The sequence below is a fragment of the Muscardinus avellanarius genome (assembly GCF_963383645.1).
Source record: "Muscardinus avellanarius genome assembly, chromosome: 6".
Lineage (NCBI taxonomy): Eukaryota > Metazoa > Chordata > Mammalia > Rodentia > Gliridae > Muscardinus > Muscardinus avellanarius.
In genome coordinates, this window is record NC_137791.1 from 70,657,904 (window position 1) to 70,680,065 (window position 22,162).

The 22,162-nt window shown below is 40.5% G+C and overlaps 1 protein-coding gene across 3 annotated transcripts in view; it reads right to left on the minus strand.

Annotated features, from left to right (window-relative positions):
• The window catches only part of COPS4 (COP9 signalosome subunit 4), a gene marked incomplete at both ends in the record, with an annotated part of 38,781 nt that extends 18,986 nt beyond the window's left edge, over positions 1–19,795 (minus strand). For all 3 annotated transcript variants that reach the window (XM_080697555.1, XM_080697553.1, XM_080697554.1), the window contains 4 exons: positions 5,005–5,108; positions 6,274–6,425; positions 10,106–10,185; positions 19,722–19,795. In XM_080697555.1, coding sequence (XP_080553681.1) covers positions 5,005–5,108; positions 6,274–6,425; positions 10,106–10,185; positions 19,722–19,795 — 410 coding nt within the window. The remainder of the gene's footprint in view (positions 1–5,004; positions 5,109–6,273; positions 6,426–10,105; positions 10,186–19,721) is intronic.
• Positions 19,796–22,162: the final 2,367 nt, after the last annotated feature.

A 22,162-nucleotide genomic window follows, 5' to 3' on the forward strand; every position in this document is an offset into this window, starting at 1 on the left:
TCAGCCCCACATCCTCATGTACAAGGATAATATCTATAATAAGAAAAAAAGAAGATCACCTACTATGGTACTTATGGTAATTAAGTTGTGGTACAAGCCAGGCGTGATGTCACACACTTGTAATCCCAGTACTTGGGAGGCTGAGACAGGAGGATCGCAGATTCATGGCCAGCTTTAGCAACTTAGGCCCTCAACAACTTAGTGAGACCCTGTTTCAAAATAAAGAATAAGCCAGGCGTGGTGGTGCACTCTTGTAATCCCAGCATTTGGGAGGCTGAGACAGGAGGATCATGCAGGTTCGAAGCCAGCCTCAGCTACTTAGTGAGGCCTGTGTGACTCAGTGAGACCCTATTTCAAAATAAAGAATAAAAAATAGGGCTGGAGGTGTCACTCAGAGGTAGAATGTCCCTGGGTTCCATCCCCAGTACCACAATAAACAAAATTTAATTTTTTTTAAATAAAGAATTAAAAAATAGGGCTGAGGGTATAGCTCAGAGGTAGAATGCCCTGGATTTAATCCCCAAATACCACAAAAAGAAAAAAAAAGTTGTGGTACATAAAAAGGTAAATATTACAGTTAAAATCATTACTGTAGTCACCATGAAAAAATGTGATAAAACCATATGTGAAACATTATTAAAATGTATTTCTAAGCTGGGCATGTGGCACATGCTTATAATCCCAGTACTTGGAAGACTGAGACAGGAAGATCACAGGTTCATGGCCAGCCTCAGCAACCTAATGAGACCATTTCAAAATAAAAAATAAAATAGGGGGGGTGTAGCTCAGAGGTAACACCTCTGGGTTCAATTCCCAACACACACACAAAAAAAAAAAGCATTTGTATACACATATATCAAAATAGTAATAACAATTATGTTGAGTGGTGAGAGTGTAAGTTTTCATTTTCTTTTTTATACCAGTGGTCAGATACATAACTAAAGACCCCACATACCTCAAAAATCACAAAATTCAAGATAATAGAAAAATAATCCTTTCTATTTACCAGCAAAAGTATGATGCCATGTACCAAGAACAGTTTGTGATTCATTTGGCTCCAACTTTGAAATTAATACTTCACACTTTTTTATTTTTATGAGGAAGGACAGACTGTAGTAGAAAAAATGTATATAAATTCAAATTTTTTGTGCAAGTCATTAATATTTTATACTGTTTCCTCATTCATAACTTCTATTTATATGAATTGCTACATATAACACCATACATACTTGTTTAAAATTTCTAAGTGTTTGCCAGATATATCAATGTTATGTATTACTTTCAAAATCAGAATGAATCATTTTTTTTGTTGTTAGCTACTGGGGATTGAACACTCAAGGATATTCTATCTCCAAATTACAACCCCAGCCCTTCTATTTATTTTTTATTTTTAAGCAGGGTCTTACTAAGTTGTAGAGGGTCTTGCTGAGTTGCGGAGATTGGCCTCAAACCTGCAATCCTCCTATCTTAGCATCCCAAGTACTGGGATTGCAGGCATGTGCCACCACACCTGGCAAAATAAATCTTTTTTTTTAAAGAAAAAAGTTCCCATTTATCCAAAGTCTAAATTTCTGTCTCTTCTCTATCTCACAACTTTTATCCTCAACCCACACTTCCAACTGATAAGTCTTATTTCAACTTCACTAAAAGAAATAAAGCAAACAAAGAATGCTTATACAAACCCCACCATATCACTAACAACTGCACCTACACCCAGCTGTTACTATAGATCACTGGGAGCAATTTTTTCCAGAGAATATGCAGCAAATATCTACTGACATTTTTTTAATGTTATAACTAGAGATGGTGGTGCTATCTGCATCTAGGAAGCAGGGGCCCAGATTCTGCTAAACGCTTTGCAATATACAGCTCCTAGAACAAAGGATTATCAAGTCCAAAGTGCCCAAAGTGCAGAGTCTGAGAAACCCTGCCACTGATGAACTATCTATGCAGATACATAAACCTAGCTTTTACTAGATTTCTTCCTCTTTTGTGTACTTCGGCAAGAATCTTTTCCCCAACACCTTAACATTAAATGTTTGCTTTCTACTGGATCATTAAAAAAATAATAATAGCCTCTTAGCCTAACCTTCACTGTAATCTCTTGCCTTGTTTCGTGTGTGTGTGTGTGTGTGTGTGTGTGTGTGTGTGTGTGTGTGTGTACCTGGGATTAAGCTCAAAGGCATCAACCCCTGAGCCATATGCTCAGCCCTTTTTATTTTGTATTTTGAAAGAGGTCTTGGTAAGTTGCTGAAGGCGTGGCTAAATTGCTGAGGCTAGCCTCAAAGCTGTGATTCTCCGTTGAGCTCAAGAACTAGGATTATAGGTATGTACCACCATGCCTGGCTTGCTTCCTTTTTTTGAAAAATCCCCCAAAGCAGCCCAGTTCTTTTCTTCCTTTATCTCCTTAACCTATTCCAATCAGGCTTTTACTCTCAAGTTTCATCAAAATAGCTCTTGTTAAGGTCACCAATGGCCTTCATATGACTAATGCCAATGGTTAACCTTCACTCATCAACAACATATCTGGTAATTTGTTCCTTTTGTGGTGGTGGGGGGGGGTCTGGGGATGGAACCCAGGGACATTCTACTTCTGAGCTACACCCCCCTGCCCTATTTTTAATTCTTTATTTTGAAACAGGTTGCAGAGGGCCTAAGTAGCTGAGGCTGTCCGTGAACCACGATCCTCCAGTCTCAGCCTCCCAAATGCTGGGATTACAAGTGTATACCGCCATGCCCAGCGAATTTGTTCCTTCTTGATACATTTTTCTCATCTGGATTCTAGGACAGCAAAATTTTTATTCTTCTCGTGTTCCTACCTCAATGGACAATGCTATATCTTCCTCCTGTACCTAATTTCTTGGATTAGGCATTGGAGTGTTCCAGACTTTGTACTCAAGTCTTTTTCTCTCTCTACATTCCTTCCAAAGGAGAGCTCATCCAACCAGATGGTTTTTAAATCCATCTATATTATTAGTGAGTCCTAAATGTATTATCTCTATCCCAGACCTAGCTTCTAAACTGCAGACTAACATATTCAGCTCCCCAGATATTTCCACTTGGTCATCACATGTCCAAAATGTAACACTTGATCTTCCCCTAAAACCTATTCTTCCCCACTCGGTATAGGGCAACATTCATCTTCCCAATTTATCAGGTCATAAATTAGGGCTTGACTCTTTTTTGCACACTTGACATTTAAGCCATCAGGAAATCCCTACATTACCTTAAAAATAACAAAATCTGAGCCAGGCGTGTTGGCATACGCTTGTTTTTTTGTTTTTGTTTGTTTATTTTGCGGGTCTGGGGATGGAACCCAGGGGCATTTGACCTCTAAGCTACACCACCTGCCCTATTTTTTATTCTTTATTTTGAAACCAGGTCTCACTGAGTTGCAGAGGGCCTCACTAAGTAGCTAAGGCTGTCCCTGAACCACGATCCTCCAGGTCTCAGCCTCCCAAATGCTGGGATTACAAGTGTACGCCACCACGCCTGGCTGGCGTACGTTTGTAATCCCAGCATTTGGGAAACTGAGACAGGAGGATTGTGGTTCGAGGACAGCCTCAGCTACTACTTAGTGAGGCCCTTTGCAACTCAGTGAGACCCTGTTTGAAAATAAAGAATAAAAAATTGGGTTGGGGGTGTAGTCCGGAGTTAGAATGCCCCTGGGTTCCATCCAAAAAAAAAATCAAACTTTTTTTTTTTGGCAGTACTAGAAATGGAACCCAGGGGCATTCTAGCTTCAAGCTACACCCCCAGCCCTATTTTTATTCTTTATTTTGAAACAGGGTCTCACTGAGTTGCAAAGGGCCTCACTAAGTAGTAGCTGAGGCTGCCCATGAACATTATCCTCCTATCTCAGCCTCCCAAACGCTGGGATTACAAGCATGTGCCACCACACCCAGCTGAAACCCAGTATTTCTTAGAATATCCATCTCATATAGATATTCTAGTTAATCATATGGATAGTTAATCCCCTTAACTAAAACTTTTACTTTCTTACTATCACTGTTTGCCTGTGATTTATTCTCAATCCAGTAGTCAAAGTGGTGCTATAAAATATAAACCAGAAGCCAGGCGTGGTGGTGTATGCTTGTAATCCCAGCATTTGGGAAGCTGAGACAGGTTCGCAGACAACCTCAGCTACGAAGTGAGGCCTTCTGTAACTTAGTGAGTCCCTGTTTCAAAAAACAAAAATAAAAAAATAGGGCTAGGGATATGCTTGGAAGTAGAATGCCTCTGGGTTCCATTCCTAGTACCAAAAAAAAAAAAAGGGTAAGTCAGATTGTTATGTAACTCTTTTTAAATCCTCCAATGGTTTCCCCTCACTTCACTTGGAGCCAAAGTCCTTGCAAAGGCCTACAAGATCCTACACATCTGGTCCCCAGTACTCTCTAATATCATTCCTTCTCTCTCCTTTGTTTACTCCACTCTACCCACACTGGCTTCCTCGCTCTTCTGAAGAAAGCATTCCAAGCTGGGTGTGGTGGGGCACACTTGTAATCCCAGTATTTGGAAGGCTAAGACAGGAAGACCACAGGTTCAAAGCCAGCCTTGGCAATTTAGCAAGGCTCTCAGCAACCTAGAGACCCTATTTCCAAATAAGATATAAAATTGGGCTGGGGGTGTAGCTTGAAGATAGAAAGCCTCTGAGTTCAATCCCCAGTACCAAAAACAGAAAGCAATCCAAGTATGCTCCCATCTTAATCTTTATACAACCAGGCTTTCTAGGTGTATTTGGTGATACTCCTAGATAGGTCAGAGCCACTTCCTTACTTCCTTCAAGTCTTTGAGAAAGTGACATCAGGCACAACATAACACCTCGGTCACCCTATTTAATCAAGCATACAACCTGTCCCCACTGGGCCCCCTTTTCTTTTTTCTATAGCTATAGCCTTCTAACATACTATAATATTTATTAAATCATGTTTCCTGCACTAGAATGTAAAAATTATATGTGAACTATCATATACATATTCATCCAATATTCACTATTTACTATACTTTTGTCCTGTTTCCAAAGGAATTCCCACCAACACTTGGGCTGCATTTCTCCAGTCTTCTTCTTTCTCATATATAGATGCAAGATGCTGTCTTATAGAAGCAACCTAGAATAGTAGATATATATGTTATTTTAACTGACATTAATAACTAATTAAAATAAATAGGTAAGTCATCATGATAATACTCTCTTTCAACATATTAAGCTGACAGGCAAAAGTTAACTAAACCACCCAAATTTTTCTATGGATTTTGCATACACAAAATATCAAAGGGCTAGCTGGGTATGGTGGCACACGCTTGTAATCCCAGTACTTGGGAGGCTGAGAGAGGAGGATCACAGGATCAAAGCCAGCCTCAGCAACTTTCTGAGTCCCTGTTTCCAAATAAAATCAGGCTGTGGATATAAGTAGGAGGTAGAATGCCTCTGGATTAAATTCCCCAATAACAACAACAACAACCAAAAAAAAATTATCAAATAGCTGAAACACACATTTCTGCAATGTTACTTATAAAAATATTTTAGCTTAAATGTTAAATTTTGTCAGGTGTGGTGGCACATACTTGTAATACCAATTCTTGGGAGGCTGAGAAGGATGATCACATGTTCAAGAACAGCCTTAACAAGTAGCAAGACTCTCACTAACCTACCAAAATGTTGTTTCAAAATAAAATTTTTAAAAATAGGGATGGGGCCAGGCATGGTGGTGCACACTTGTAATCCCCGTGCTTGGAAGGCAGAGACAGGAGGATCCCTCAAGTTTGAAACCAGCCTCGCTGGCTTAAGACACCCTGTTTCCAAATAAAAATATAAAAATAAGTCTGGGAGTGTAGCCCAGAGGAGGAAGGGTTTCCAGGAACCCCAGTACCACCAAAAAAATAAAAGTAGGGATGAGGTATAGCTTGGAGGTAGAATGCCCCTGGTCTCAATCCCCAATACCACAAAAATAAATAAACAAATAAATATTAAAATTTGCTTTTAGGTTACTGCATATAGGTTTCCTATGTTTTCAGCATAATTAATATTTTATTGATTTTTTAAAAATTGAGTAACATTTGGTTCATAAAATCAAATTTTAATATATGATGAATATCAGCTCAAGTTGCAACATCTTAATATTTATTTGATTTTGCATTGTAAAATACAGTTTGTAAAATACAGTTTTGTCATAAATGAAATTGAATTAAATTAAATTCCTTAAGAATTTGTAACCAATTTTAAAAGTAATTTCTCCTATCTAAAATTCAAAACACACTGCTTTAGATTTGTACCTGTTCCTCAAATGAAATGACTCTAGGCTGGATCTTTTCCAAGGTGAAATGATAGATTTCTTTGGCTGTGCCATCAGGCAGGTTAGGAAGATGCGTGCAGAAATCAGTCAGCAACTGTCTTGAGATCACAAGACTGACATTCTCATTTACCACTTGTTTTAAGAAAATAAGAAACAAAAAAATGAGTAACGTGTTAGTTTTCATTAAGCAATCAATCTTTACTTAAAATTAATACTAAAACAGGCCAGGTGTGGTGGCATACATCTGTAATCCCAGTACTTGGGAGGCTGAGACAAAAGGATCACAGGTTTAAGGACAGCCTTAGAAAGTAATGAGACTTGCTGGGCGTGGTGGTGCACACTTGTAATCGCTGTACTTGGGAGGCTGAGACAGGAGGATCCCATGGGTTCAAAGCCAGCCTCAGCTACTTATTGAGGTTTTCAGCAACTTAGTGAGACCCTGTTTCCAAATAAAATATAAAAAAGGTCTGGGAGTATAGCCCGGAGGTAGAAAGCCTCTGGGTTCCACCCCCAGTACCACCAAAAAAAAAAAAGAAAGAAAGTAATGAGACTTTCAGCAACCTAGTGAGACCCTGTTTCAAAATAAAAAATAAGAAGGGTTGGGGGTATAGCTCAGAGGTATAATGCCCCTGGGTTCAATTCTCAGTATCACTAATACTAGTACTAATGCTAATACTAATAATGGTACTAATATAAATCTGTTAGGGAAGCCTTCAATGCATGATTCAGGGATCAACATTTTTCCTTACGCTGAATTACTTAATTACAAAATTACTATTCCCAAACAGTAAAAATATTACTTTTCTATAAAACAGAAATGTGTGGAAAAAAGTTTTGCTTAATAGTTGAGAACTCTTCCTTTCTCTATTTTTCTACAAAGTGAAAGCACAGAAACATCTTTTTATTTACGTGTTTATATTCCTATGAACCCTAAAAAGGAGAAAACAATAAAACAATTTTCACAAAGTTTAAGTAAAACAAGCAGCAGATTTATAATATTTGTACTATCCAAATAAAAACAAGAACTTTAGTCAGTATTAGATGTATTGACATTATTTATAAACACTTATAAGTTATTATTGTATGTGAAAAACAATGAAAGCTCTAAAGCACATTGCTTCTACCAATCCTAACTATATGACCTTAGATATCCAACTTCTCCTAAGCCAGGTGTGGTGACACACGCTTGTAATCCCAGCATTCAGGAGACTGAGACACGAGGATCCAGGTTCACAGACAGCCTCCACTACTTAGTGAGGCCCTTTGCAACCCAGTGAGACCCTGTTTCAAAACAAAGAATAAAAAATAGGGCCGGGGGTGTAGCTCAGAGATAGAATGCCCATGGGTTCCATCCCCAGTACTGCCAAAAAAAAAAAGGAGAAGAAAAAAGAAAAAAGAAATCCAAATTCTCTGTGCCTCTGCTTACTCATTTGTAGGATAAGGATATTATCACCTATCTCCTATGGTTGCTTTGAAGCTTAAAGGCACTAATAGATACAAAGCACTTTAAACAATACTGGTGCACACAAGTGTTAGATACTATTAAAACTATTATATTTTTGTAGGGGTTTTTTCTGGGGGAGGGGAGATCAAGCCTAGGGCTGGCAAGGACTCAATTCCTGAGTTACATTCTCAGCCCTACTGTATTGTTTAGAATGCACCATGCTTGTCAACCACTGCTTAAATTATTCAAGTCTTAAAGCAGCAGCTACTATGAAGATAAATGATGAATCAAGAAGTATTTAGTTGATATAAATGGTTTTAACAGTATACTGCTTTTCTTGGGGGAATCACTGGATTCAAGTTTATAAAACGCATTATTCTTTTGCTACTATAGTGTAATGTTCTCAATAAAGCCATTCTGAGCATTTTTCTTTCTTTTTCTTTTTTTTTTGGCGGTACTGGAGGTGGAACACAGGGGCTTTTCTACCTCCGGGCTATACTCCCAGACCTATTTTCTATTTTATTTGGAAACAGGGTCTCACTAAGTTGCTGAGAGCCTCACTCAGTAGCTGAGGCTGGCTTCAAACCTGTGCAATCCTCCTGTCTCAGCCTCCCAAGCTCTGGGATTACAAGCGTGTTGCCACCATGCCCGGCTCTTAGCATTTTTTCTGAAACCACTACCAGTTTTACTCACAATGTAGGCTCTGATTTTTCGACACAGTAACTTAAATTTCTTATATTAGTTTGTAACTTTTAATTGGAATTCAGTATTAGATAAGCAATTACAATTGCTTAAGGCACTTGTAATAGAAAGAAATTACTATGCAAGCTGGGCATGGTAGAACACCCCTCTAATCCCAGTACTTGGGAGGCTAAGATAGGAGGACTGCAGGTTCAGGTCCAGCCTCAGCAAGTAGGGAGATTCTAAGCACCTCAGTGAGACCCTGTTTCAAAGCAAAATCAAAAACAAAACAAAACAAGACCAACAAAAAAAAAAACTGGGAGTGTAGTTTGGAGGTAGAATGGCTCTAGGTTCAATCCCTAGTACCACAAGAAATTACCATGCAAACTAATATTACTCAAGGAAATAGAAGCAAAGACTATAAATCAGAAAACCGAGTTTCTAATCTTGGCTCTACCACTGACCACCTAAATATCCTCAGGAAAAAAAAAAGAAATCACAGCTGGGCATGGTGGCGCACGCTTGTAATCCCAACACTTGGGAGGCTGAGACAGGAGGATCGCACAGGTTCGAAGCCAGCCTCAGTTACTTAGTGAGGCTCTCAGCAACTTAGTGAGACCCTGTTTCCAAATAAAGTATAAAACTAGGTCTGGAGGGACAGCCCGGAGGTAGAAAAGCCCCTGGGTTCCACCCCTAGTACCACCAAAAAAAAAAAAAAAAAAAAAAAAAAAATCACAATCCTGAGCCTTATTTTACAATATAATCAGGAATACCTATACCTATATCATCTAGTCATAGAGTTATTAAAAGAAACCTATGTGATAAACAGTGTATTTGAAAATGAAATGAACTGTAAATCAAGTATCATTAATATTGTTAATTCAGTATTAATTCTGGTCTAAATATTGAATAATTTTCAAACATAACTGGTATGTTTGCAGTCAAGGAGTAAAGCATCTTAAGAACTGAAATTTCTAGTTCCCAATTCAAAAAAATTTTTTAACATTAATAATACCTGCCGGGTGTGGTGGTGCATGCTTGTAATCCCAGTGCTTGGGAGGCTGAGACAGGAGGATCGCACAGGTTCAAAGCCAGCCTCAGCTACTTTGTGAGGCTCTCAGCAACTTAGTGAGACCCTGTTTCCAAATAAAGTATAAAATAGGTCTGGGAGTATAGCCCAGAGGTAGAAAAGCCCCTAGATTCCACCCCCAGTACCCCAAAAAGTAATAATAATAATAATACCTAATATACAAATTATTATATGCCAGATGCTATTCTAAGCACTATATTATGTTTATTAATTTACTTAATCTCCCAACAATTCTATAGGAATTTACTTCCTCATTTTATAGATGAGGAAAAGGAGGCAAAAAAAATAGAGTAAATAACTTATCCAAGATCATAAAATAATACAGCAAGATGTTAATCCAAACTATTCTCTTTACACTATACTACATGGTCTCTCATCACTGACTATATCAAAAGCTATACAAAAACCTTAGTTGGGATTGTAATTCAGAAGACAATTCACTAAAAAAATAATCAAGGTATAAACAGCTTAAATTCTAGAATAAATCAATTTCAATGCATATTTAACATAAGTAATTTGATATAGAACAAGGCTCAAGAAAGCTTTAGAGTTCTAGTTCAATGATAGAAGGCAAAAGGGAATTTCCACTCCACTTACTTGCTTCCACAAAAGCTTTCAAAGCTTCTAGTTGTTCTGCCCCAGATAACTGGATAGCTTTTTCCAGGATCTGACGATACCTAAAATGATACCAAATAAAAATCATATCCAGAAGGCACTGTATTTTCTTCTTCTTCTTCTTTTTATTTTATTTTATTTTGTGGGTATGGTACTGGGGATGGAACCCAGGGGCATTCTACCTCTGAGCGTACACCCCTAGACCTAAGTTTTCATTCTTCATTTTTGAAACAGGGTCTCACTGAGTTTTAAGGGGCCTCACTAAGTAGCTGAGGCTGTCCTTGAACCAGGATCCTACGGGTCTCTGCCTTCGCCTCTGCCTCCCGAACGCTGGGATTACAAGCTTACGCCACCATGCCCAGCTAAGGCACTGTATTTTCTAATGCAAACACTGAGGTTTATATATTCACTTCAAATGCTAATGTTAATGGGTATTTATCATTTCTATTTACCCTAATTAATTTCCTAATGTTCTGGTTGTGGTTTTCTTTATAGTACAGAACAGATTTCTTTTGTTTTAAGTCAGCAGCCCATCACAAAGAATACTAAGTCAAGCTTGAGGGTGCACATCTGCAATCCTAGTACTTGGGAGGCTGAGATAGGAAGATCACAGGTTCAAGATCAGTCTCAGAAACCTAACAAGATCCTGTTTCCAAATTAAAAAAAAAAAGGGCTAGAGGTGTAGCTCATAGGTAAAATGCCCCTGGATTTAATCCCCAGTACCATAAAAACAAAACAGTGAATCTATAGCTCTTTTACTAGATCTAAGGTGCCACTTTTTCTTGAAAATTTTAGTTTTGAATTTAAACTAAAAGACCAATTTCACGGTTCTTCAAAAATAAGCTAGCCAGGTGTGTTACTACATTCTTCCAACTCCAGCTACTCAGGAAGCTGAAGCAGAAGGGTCACAAGTTCAAAGTTGGCCTGGACAACTTAGTGAGACCTTGTCTCAAAAAGAAAAATAAATGAAAAGTGCCAGAGATGTAGCTCAGTGATGGAGTGCCCCAAGTTCAATCCCCAGTACCACCAGAATAAAAAAAACAAAAGCATTAAATGCATTTTCAAACTTCATAGTACTACAATTATTCAATAAGTCAACTAGAATGCAGCCAAGAAACAAATAGGGTCTTAACTCATTCAGATTTATGGCATATTTTGTAGGACACACTCTTAAGCTACCATTCAGCACTTCCTAATTCTCAAATTATCCAATCATCCAAACTTTTTCACAATCATGATTACATAATTTCACAAAACCACAGAGAAAGCAGGTATACTGACAGAAAAGATAAATGATTCTAAGAGAGTGGAGAAATATCAAGCTTTTAGAAACAAAATTATTCTTATTGCTTGTGTGGGAGGGATTATTGGGGGTTGAACTCAGGGGCATTCTATCTCATAGCTACACCTCCAGCCCTATTTTATTTTTATTTTGAAACAGGGTCTAAGTTTCTGAGAACATTGTTAAGTTGCTGGGGCTGGTTGCAAACCTCCAATTCTCCCATCTCAGTTCCCCAAGACCTGGGATAACAATCATGAGCTAAAATTAATTAATTAATTTATTTATTTATTTATTTATTTATTTATTTATTTTGGTGGTACTGGGGTTCCTGGAAGCCCTTCTACCTCCGGGCTACACTCCCAGAACTATATATATATATATATATATATATATATATATATATATATATATATATATATGTGTGTGTGTGTGTGTGTGTGTGTGTGTGTGTGTGTGTGTGTATTTATGTGTATATATATGTACACACACACACACACACACACACACATATATATATATATTTTTTTTTTTTTTAATTTGGAAACAGGGTCTCTTAAGCCAGCGCAGCTGGCTTCGAACCTGCGCGATCCTCCTGCTGTCTCCGCCTCCTAAGCATGGGGATTACAAGCGTGCGCCACCATGCCCGGCTAAAATTTATATTATGATGTGAGACTACAACGTACTAATAAATGTATATATAAACAAACAAAGAAACCCAATGAAAAGCCAGGCATGGTGATGCACACCTGTAATCAGGTTGAGACAGAAGGATTACAGGTTCAGGCACACCCTTGGCAATTCAGTGAGAGCCTCAGCAATTTAGTGAGATCCTGTTTCAAATAAAAATAAAAAGGACCAAGAATGTAGCTCACAGATAGAATTCTTCCAAGCGTAATACCTTGCATAACCTTCCCACCCACCCTAAAAAAGAAGCCTAGTGAGACTCAAACAGGATAACTCGGTAGACTATTTACAAAAGGTGGCCACAATTTTTTAACTCCCTGTATCCGTACCCTTTTGAAATGAATTTGTAGCTCTTCACATTAAGAGGTAAAAGTTCAGCTGGCTGTGGTGGCACACTTGTAATCCCAGCATTCAGGAGGCGGAAATCGAAGGTTCGTGGTTTGCTGACAGCCTCAGCTACTTAGCAAGGCCTTCACAACTCAGTGAGACCATTTCTAAAAATAAAAAGACAGCCAGGCATGGTAGCGCATGCTTGTAATCCCAGCGCTTGGGAGGCTGAGACAGGAGGATCGCACAGGTTCAAAGCCAGCCTTAGTTTAGTGAGGCTCTCAGCAACTTAATGAGACCCTGTTTCCAAATAAAGTATAAAAAATAGGTCTGGGAGTATAACCTGGAGGTAGAAAACCCCCTGGGTTCCACCCCCAGTACCACCAAAAAAATAAATAAATAAAAAGATTAAAAATAGGACTAGAGGTGTAGCTCAGAGGTACAATGACTCTGGGTTCCATCCCCAGTACTGAAGAAGAAAAAAAAAAAAGAGGTAAGCGTTCATTCCTCCCACCCCTGGCTCAGATCAGTAGAGTACAGTAGAAGTGAAATGCCAGTTTTCAGCCTAGACATCAAGAAGCCCTGAATGTGTCTTTGTCTTTGGAACCCTGCTGTTGTCTTAGAAACAAGCTCAGACTAACCAAAGGCTGATAAGATAAGCAGCCGGGTCATCAGTGTAGCCAACCCCTAAAGCAGTGCCTACCTGGCCTACAAATGCCTACAGATGCACGTGGAAACACAGGTGGAAACAAGATCATTTGGGACAGAGAACCATCCACCTGGGCCCAATCCAAACTGCCAACCCACAGAATTGTGAGCTATATAAATGATTATTGTTTTAAGCCACTAAGTTTTGGGGTGTTTTCCCATCAAAAGCTAAATGATATACATATAAACAAATCAACATATACATCATAATAAGCTGCCAAGATTTAAAACAGGTAGATGCTAACATAATTTTTAGGACAAAGAAATAAGTTCTAGTAATCTCTTGATTTTTAAGCATTTTAATTATCCTAATTTAGTTACAGTGGGAAAGAGCGGGGGAAGACAGGCATTCTAGGCACACACACAAAAAAAATCACTATCTGAAATGCAGTCCAGTTTGGTGAAAATAGCATAAGGCCAAAAAGGTAGATATATTTAGCGGTAGCAGCTCTGAAACAAAGCAGACATGGACTGGATTCTGGCTTCGCCATTAGTGTAACCTCAGAGTATAATACATCTTTGCACTTCAGTTTTTCATATGTAATATAAATAACATCACCTACTTGCTAATTATTTTAAATATAAGTACTATTGTGCTTGGCACACAGTAAATTCTAGATGTTATCCACATTTAAAATTTAACAGAGGCCGGGAGTGGTGGCACACACTTCTAATACCAGTATTTGGGAAGCTGAGACAGAAATCACAGGTTCGCAGCCAGCCTCAGCAACTTAGTGAGGCCCTCTGCAACTTTGTGAGACTCTGTTTCAAAACGAAAAAGGAATAAAATAGGGGGTGTAGCTCAGAGATAGAAGGCCCCTAGATTCCATTCCCAATATCACACACACACACACAATTAACAGAGACCAGGCATGGTGGCACACACCTGTAATCCCAGTACTAGGGAGGCTAAGATAATAGGATCAAGTTCGAGGGCAGCCTCAGGAAGTAGTAAGACTCATCAACCTAGTGAGACCCTGTTTCCAAATAAGAAATAAAAAATCAGGCTGAGGGTATAGCACAAAGGCAGATTGCCTCTGGATTCAATCTCCAGTACTACAAAAAAAATAAAATTTAACAGAGAACCAATGTCTCTGAGTTAGAAGGGACCTTTGAGGTCATCCAGTTTATCCTCCAACTTATAGGTGTGTATATTCCCCATTTTTTGACAATTCAATTTCACTGGATTATTAGAAAGTTCTAATCCAAAATCTACCTCTGTGGAGCAGAGTACAATCTATTTCCTTCGCTGAAAATAGCTTTCTAGTGGGCAAAGACACCTAAGAGGTCTTCCATTAGTAACAGCTTCTTCTAAAATTTAGACTCCAAAGCCAGGCGTGGTGGCGCATGCTTGTAATCCCAGAATTTGGGAGGCTGAGACAGGAGGATCACAGTTCATGGACAGCCTCAGCTACTTAGTGAGGCCCTCTGCAACTCAGTGAGACCCTGTTTCAAAATAAAGAATAAAAAATAGGGCAGGAGGTATAGCTCGAAGGTCGAATGCCCCTTGGTTCCATCCCCAGACCCGCAAAAAAAAAAAAAAAAAAAAAAAAATTTAGACTCCAAAGACCTGGTAGCCTAATCTAGGTACCTTCTATACTCCCAGAAGAGGGGAAAAGGGTCACATGTCCAGGACTAACTCAACAAAGACCTATAATCCATGACCCCATACCTACCCTCAAAGAAGTAACATTCTAAAACAAACAAAAAATCACATTCTAATTAGGGAAACAGACAAATGAACAAAACGATTTAGTGCTCTGTAGGGATGACTACAGAGTGACACTGGCATAGGAAAAGCAACTAATTCCGGGTCCTGTGTGTAGATGAGTGTGTGTAGTTCAGAAAAGATTTCCTAGGCAGGTCTTGGTGGTGCACACCTGTAACTCCAATATCTGGGAGGCTGAGACAGGATCATAGGTTAAGGCCAGCCTCAGCAACTTAGTGAGATCCGATTTCAAAATAAAAAGAGCTAGGGGTGAGCCAGGCATAGTGAGGCATGCTTGCAATCATAGCATTTGGGAGACTGGGTGAGACAGGAGGATGGTGGCTTGCAGAAAGCCTCAGCTACTTAGTAAGGCCCTTTAAAACTCAGTGAGACCCTGTTTCAAAATAGAGAATAAAAAATAGGGCTAAGGGTGTAGCTTAGAGGTAGAGGTAGAATGCCCCTGGGTTCCATCACAGTATGGGGGGGGCGGGATTTGTAGGATTCCTTGAAGAATTAACATCTGACTGAGCTTTTAAAAAACCAAACAGGGGGGCGTAGTGGCGCAAGCTTGTAATCCCTGCTCTTGGGAGGCTGAGACAGGAGGATCACGCAGAGTGAGACTCTGTTTCCAAATAAAATATAAAAAAGGTCTGGGTATATAGGCCGGAGGTAGAAAGCCTCTGGGTTCCACCCCCAATACCACCAAAAAAAAAATAATAATAATAATAATAATAATAATAATAATAATAAAACCAAATAGGGAGCTGAACTTGTTGGTACATGCTTGTAATTCTAGTACTTGGGAGGCTGAAACAGGAGGATCACAGGTTCAAAGCCAGCCTTGGCAACTTAGGCTCTCAGCAACATAGTGAGACCCTGTTTCCAAATAAATAAAATTGGGCTGGGGTATACTTGAAGGAAGAATACCTCTGGGTTCAATCCCCAGCACCAAAAAACAAAAACAAAAACGGAAACAAAAAACAAGTATTAGCCAAGTGAGTTAAACAAGCTGTCACAACTATCTACTCAGATGATCCCTCTCTCAAGGCTCCCTCTCCTCTAAAGCACTATATGACATAACACAACTTGCAAAATAACATAATATTTGTAAAAAAAAAAATGCATTTTTTATGGCCAAATTGGGGGGGGCGGTCCTGGGGACTGAATCCAAGGGCATTGTACCTCAAGCTGAACCCCCAGCCCTATTTGTGTTTAGCGGGGGAGGGTATTAGGGACTGAACCCAGGGGCATTCTACTTCCAGGCTAAAGCCCTAGCCCGATTTTATTTATTTTAAACAGGGTCTCACTAGATTGCAGAGGGCCTCACTAAGTTCCTGAGGCTGGCCATGAACCTGCAATCCTCTTGTCTCAGCCTCTCAAGTACTAGGATGCACCACCATGTCCTGCTTCTATTTTATAGTTTATTTATTATTTTGAAACCAAATCTCACTAAGTTGCTGAGGTCCTTGCTAAGTTGCTGAGGCTGGCTTTGAACCTGTGATCTTCCTGTTTCCGCCTCCCAAGTACTTGGATTACAAGTGTGCACTACCATACCCAGCCTGGACAATTTGTTATAACAATTTAAGACATGTTAATTCAGAAACAGAAAAACTTTTTTTTTTTTTTTTTTTTTGCGGGTCTGGGGATGGAACCCAAGGGCGTTCAACCTCTGAGCTATACCCCCTGCCCCTTTTTATTCTTTATTTTGAAACAGGGTCTCACTAAGTTGCAAAGGGCCTAAGTAGCTGAGGCTGTCCGCAAACCACGATCCTCCTTGTCTCAGCCTCCCAAATGCTGGGATTACACTTGGCTACGGGAAAACATTTCTACTTAAAATTTTAACAATAAAAGTGGTATGTATAATCTCATGAATTACAAATGGGGGTTTCTTTTAAAATACACAAATATAAGTTCTGCCCTTTCCTAGCTGTTTATTGATTCCGACAGCATTTATTGGACAACTACTGTTATAGATACCCTGCTAAATGCTGGGAACACACAATATTAGTATTTTTTTTTTATTAATCCCCAATTCAGAGATGAAGAAGTAAATTCTAAGCTGAAGTTTCAGAATTCTGCAAAGGTTTGAAAAGCTGGATAACTAATGTTTGAGAAGCTGGATAACTAATGTAAAATTTAATAAGCTACTATACTTATGTTGAAATACATAAGCTACTTTTACTTCCAAACAAATCTATAAAAATTAGATGCAAAAAGGATGGCGCCATAAGACATTCAACTAAAAATTTTTTTTTTTTTCGGGTCTGAGGATGGAACCCAGAGGCATTCAACCTCCAGGCTACACCTCCTGCCCTATTTTTTATTCTTTATTTTGAAACAAGGTCTCACTAAGTTGCAGAGGGCCTCACTAAGTAGCTGAGGCTGTCTGAGAACCGCAATCCTCCAGTCTCAGCCTCTTGAATGCTGGGATTACAAGCGTGCACCACCACACCCGGCTAATTAATTTCTAAAGCATGAAATAAGTCAACATGTATTTAATGACTGCTTAATAACAACAATCTAATGGCTTTGTGGGGGGGGGATAGAATTTAGGGGCATTCTACCTCTGAGCTACATCCCCAGCCCCATTCTATTTGTATTTGGAAACAGGGTCTAGCTAGGTTGATGAGAGTCTCACTAATTGCTGAGGCTGTCCTTTAACCTTCAATTCTCCTGTCTCAGCCTCCCAAGTACTAGGATTACAAGCGTGCACCACCACACCCTGCTCTTTTGGCATTTTCTATGAGCCAGGTACCGTACTAAGTCACTTAAGTGGTCACACACACACACATTTTATCCTTAAACCAGACTATTATTATCATTATTTTCCTGAGTGGAAAAAAATGTTGCATAAAGTAGTTAAACCCAAGATATAAAGCTAAATTTCCCATTAATAAAATCAGATTACATTAGCCAGGCGTGGTGGCACACACTTTTAATCCCAGCATTTAGGAGGCTGAGACAGGAAGATCCTTGAACCTGGATTGGGGTTCACAGCCAGCCTCAGCTACTTAGACCCTTTGAATAACTCAGTGAGACCCTGTTTCAAAATAAAGAGTAAAAAACTAGGGCTGAGGGTGTAGCTTAGAAGTAAAATGCCTCTGGGTTCCATCCCCAGTACCACCAAAAAAAAAAAAAAAAAAATAGATTACATTTACTACCAGAAAAAAGGCATCACAGCCAACATAGAGCATATTCCTGATTTCAATGTCCAGGTTAGAGCAAGTGCATCCCATTGATACAGGTCAAAATGATCTCAGCTGTCAGTACATAAGCACTAGGAACACTTGATAAGCATACTTAATTGTGTGTGTGTGTGTTCACTTAAAGAGACTTAGTACAGTACCTGGCTCATAGAAAATGCCAAAAGAGCTGGGCGTGGTGGCACACGCTTGTAATCCCCTGCGCTTGGGAGGCAGAGACAGGAGGATCCAGCTGGTTCGAAGCCAGCCCTGCTGGCTTAAGAGACCCTATTTCCAAAAATTAAAAAGTATAAAATAGGTCTGGGAGTGTAGCCCGGAGGTAGAAGGGCTTCCAGGAACCCCAGTACGAAAGAAAGAAAGAAAGAAAGAAAGAAAGAAAGAAAGAAAGAAAGAAAGCCAAAAGAGCCAGGTGTGGTGGTGCACTCTTGTAATCCCAAGCATTTGGGATTATGTGTGTGTTATGGGAGATTGCACCCAGGGACATTCTACCTCCAAGCTACACACCCAGCCCTATTTTTTAGTTTTATTTTGAAACAGGGTCTTATTAGTTTGATTATAGTCTCACTACTTGCTGAGGCTGTCCTCAAACCTGCGATCCTCCTGTCTCAGCCTCCCAACTACTGGGATTATAAACCAGCGCTTCCACACCTGGGGAGGAGAGCCGCATACTTAATCAAAAAGCTGTGGAATCAGCCGGGCATGGTGGCGCACGCACGCTTGTAATCCCCGCGTTTGGGAGGCTGAGACAGGAGGATCACACAGGCTCGAAGCCAGCCTCAGCTACTTAGTGAGGCTCTCAGCAACTTAGTGAGACCCTGTTTCCAAATAAAATATAAATAGGTCTGGGAGTATAGCCCGGAAGTAGAAAGCCTCTGGGTTCCACCCCAGTACCACCAAAAAAAAAAAAAAAAAAAAAAAAAAAAGCTGTGTGGAATCTACGAAGAGAAAATATTTATCCACCCACCTGCCTAAGATTAACAGTGCTGAAAAACTGCTTGCAAGGCAGACACATGTCACAAATTTTAACTTGGAGTGTACCTAAGCATTCTACATAGAATTCCTAAACAATCTTGATTCCTGTAAACATCATGACCCCCGATAGACATCCTAACCCTCGACACGAGGCCTTTCTGCCTGTGTTCTTTTCAGGGTTGGTGAAGGCGTGGGACCATCCAAAACACAAGGACCCACACATGATGATCCGAGGGGCTGTGGATGGCATGACAACGGCCATACCTTCTCGACCCCCGTCAACCCTGGCAACTCTGTATCAAGGTCCCAGAATATCAAACCCCTTCAGCCAAAAGTCCGGCGGGGGTCCAAAGAGAGGTCGGACTGTGTGAGGGGCTGGCCAGCGATGAGACGAGGCGCAGGGAAGGATGTGAGGGCCGAGGGAAGAAGTCGTCTCTCTGACCACGCTTCCCAAATCCAAAGGAACCAATGAAAATGTTATCAAGGGCTGAACAAGCTGACAGTCGCCCCAGATCTAAGGAGCTGGGGGCCGGGCACACGGTCCCCGGGCTTTCTTCCGCTCCCAACATTACCTCGGCTGCGGACTCGAGGCCCGCCCCCCTGATCCTCAGGCCCGCTCCAGCCTCACACCCGAGATCGTGGTCACCTCGCCGAGGGCAGGTCTGTGACTTCCCTCCCAACATCTCTACTCCCGCGCTCCTCGGAAATACTCACTTGCCCGCCAGATCTTTATGGGAGCCGCTCGAATTCATGAGCTGGGCCAAATCCTGTCGCACGGCTGCCGCCATCTTTCCTCCAGCTCAGCCACGGCGGCAGGGCCTCCCGCAGCCGAAAAGAAAACGAGTGCGGTCCTCCAGAGTGCGGCCAGAGCGAACCCGAGGTACCACAGAGCAGCGTCTTCGTGGGCCAGAGCGCCCGGTGTGGAGCCGGAGCTAGCGCCGCCCTCGGGGTTGAGTGACGCCGAAGCTCTTCCCTCCGCTCGGAGCCCGCCCCGCCCCCTCCCGCAGACGCAGACGCTCACGCTGCGACTTGGGATTGGCTAGTGAACTTCAAGGCCGTGAGTCGCCTGTGCGCCTCCACTAGGCGCCGGGTACCCTAAGCTACTGGGTCTTCACTGACGTTCCGTTTCTAATGTCCAAGCTTCTCTGTTAAGGCTTCGCTCAAAGTACCTGTAGTGAAGAAGTACTTGTTTTTATTTCCAATTCACCACAGTAAGATGCTTTAAAAAATTTTTTTAAACATATCCTTATTCCCCCTTCCACTCTGTACCTTTTTAAAGTGTTGATCGTACATCCCACTTTGTCCAGGACAGTGCTACATTCCATCTGTTGGCCTAAAGGAATTATTAATAATACCCTTTTACTCTAGAAACGGTTCCACTTGAATAACAAATTATACGATCACCGTCCCTTTATATATGATTACATTCACTACTCAAGTCCTTTATAGAATTTCTGCAAATACAGGCAAATGCATGTAAATTTTTATCTTTCCTTTCACAGAAAATAACACACCGTATTAGTGTTCTGCGGGTTGTGTTTTCACTTTTCCCAGAGATGTTACAATATAAATCCAGATCAGCCTCAGCAATGTAGCAAGGCTCTCGGCAGCCTCCCTAAACCCTGTTTCAAAACAAAAAATAAAAAAATTAAAAGGGCCAGGGATGTGCCCTTTTTCAGAGGTAGAAATCCTCTGGGTTCAATCCTCAGCACCATAAAAAAAAAAAAAAAAAAAAACGAGTAAAATGTTGATTGCTCACATCAACTCATCAATTCAGATCGCATTCCACTATCAAAAAGGTGGGAGTGGAGTCGGGCGTGTTGGCGAACCTTGTAATCCCAGCATTTGGGAAACTGAGATCACGGTTCACGAACAGCCTCAGCTACTTAGTGAGGCCCTCTGCAACTCAATGAGACCCTGTTTCAAAAAAAGAATAAAAAATAGAGCCGGGGGTGTAGCTCAGAGGTAGAATGCCCCTGGGTTCCATCCCCAGCACTTAAAAAAAAAAAAAAATGCGGGAGTGGTGGCATACACTTGTGATTCCAGTATTTGGGAGGCTCAGGAGGATCGCAGGTACAAGGCCAGCGTAGAACAATACTGGGTTCAATCCCAAGTACTACAAGAAACGAGGAGGAGGAGGAGGAGGAGGAGGAGGAGGAGGAGGAGGAGGAGGCCGCCCAGCAACAATTAGACTGGAAATTTAGTTGTCAGTTGGTCAGCTTTGTACCCACAATAAGTGTCTAGTGAAATATTCAGTAGTCTTTACTACAGTCTGTCCTTCTTAATCCCTAAATATCTGGGTGTCCTCATAGTAGAACATGCTACCCCCCTCAGTAAAAGTTCGATTTTCCATTCAGCTACATCAAAAGACAAACTCACAACAATTTAAAAGTCTTAATTTAAAAGCGTGGTGGCGCACGCTTGTAATCCTATTACTTGGGAAACTAAGACAGGAGGATCACAGGTTCAAAGCCAGCCTCAGCAGCTTAGTGAGGCTCTCAGCAACTTAGAGACCTTGTTTCCAAATAAAATATAAAAATAGGTCTGGAAGTGTAGCACTGAGGTAGAAGGCTCCTGGGTTCCATCCCCGGTACAACAAAAAAAAAAATTTAAAAAAAGTCTTAATTAGCTTTGTTTTTTATTTGGGAATCAGGCAATACTTATTCAATAAAATAGAATAAGTATTCCAATGCACCAAAGAGAGGAACTTAGTTTTATAGGCTAAAAGGTTGGGGAACAGCAGAAACAGGAACAAAAAGTAGATTTGTTCCCCCCACACACACTGGGGATGGAACCCAGAGGCATTCTACCTCTAAACTACACCCCCAGTCCTATTTTTTTATTCCTTATTTTGAAACAGTGTTTCTGAGTTACAGAGGACCTCACTAAGTAGCTGAGGCTGTCCATGAACCACAATCCTTCTGTCTCAGCCTCCCAAATGCTGGGATTACAAGTGTGCGTCACCACACCCCACTGGATTAGTTCTTTAAAATTAACTTTTCTTGTAAGGTACAAACAGGGAGATAGAGCATCAAGAAATAACTGATAGGTTAACCTCAGGTTACTTTAGGTCATCTTTTTGTGTGAAAGGATTAAAGGCAGTGGGAACATCATCCTGCCAATTAAAACTAGCCTGTTTGAAAAATATCTTTAAT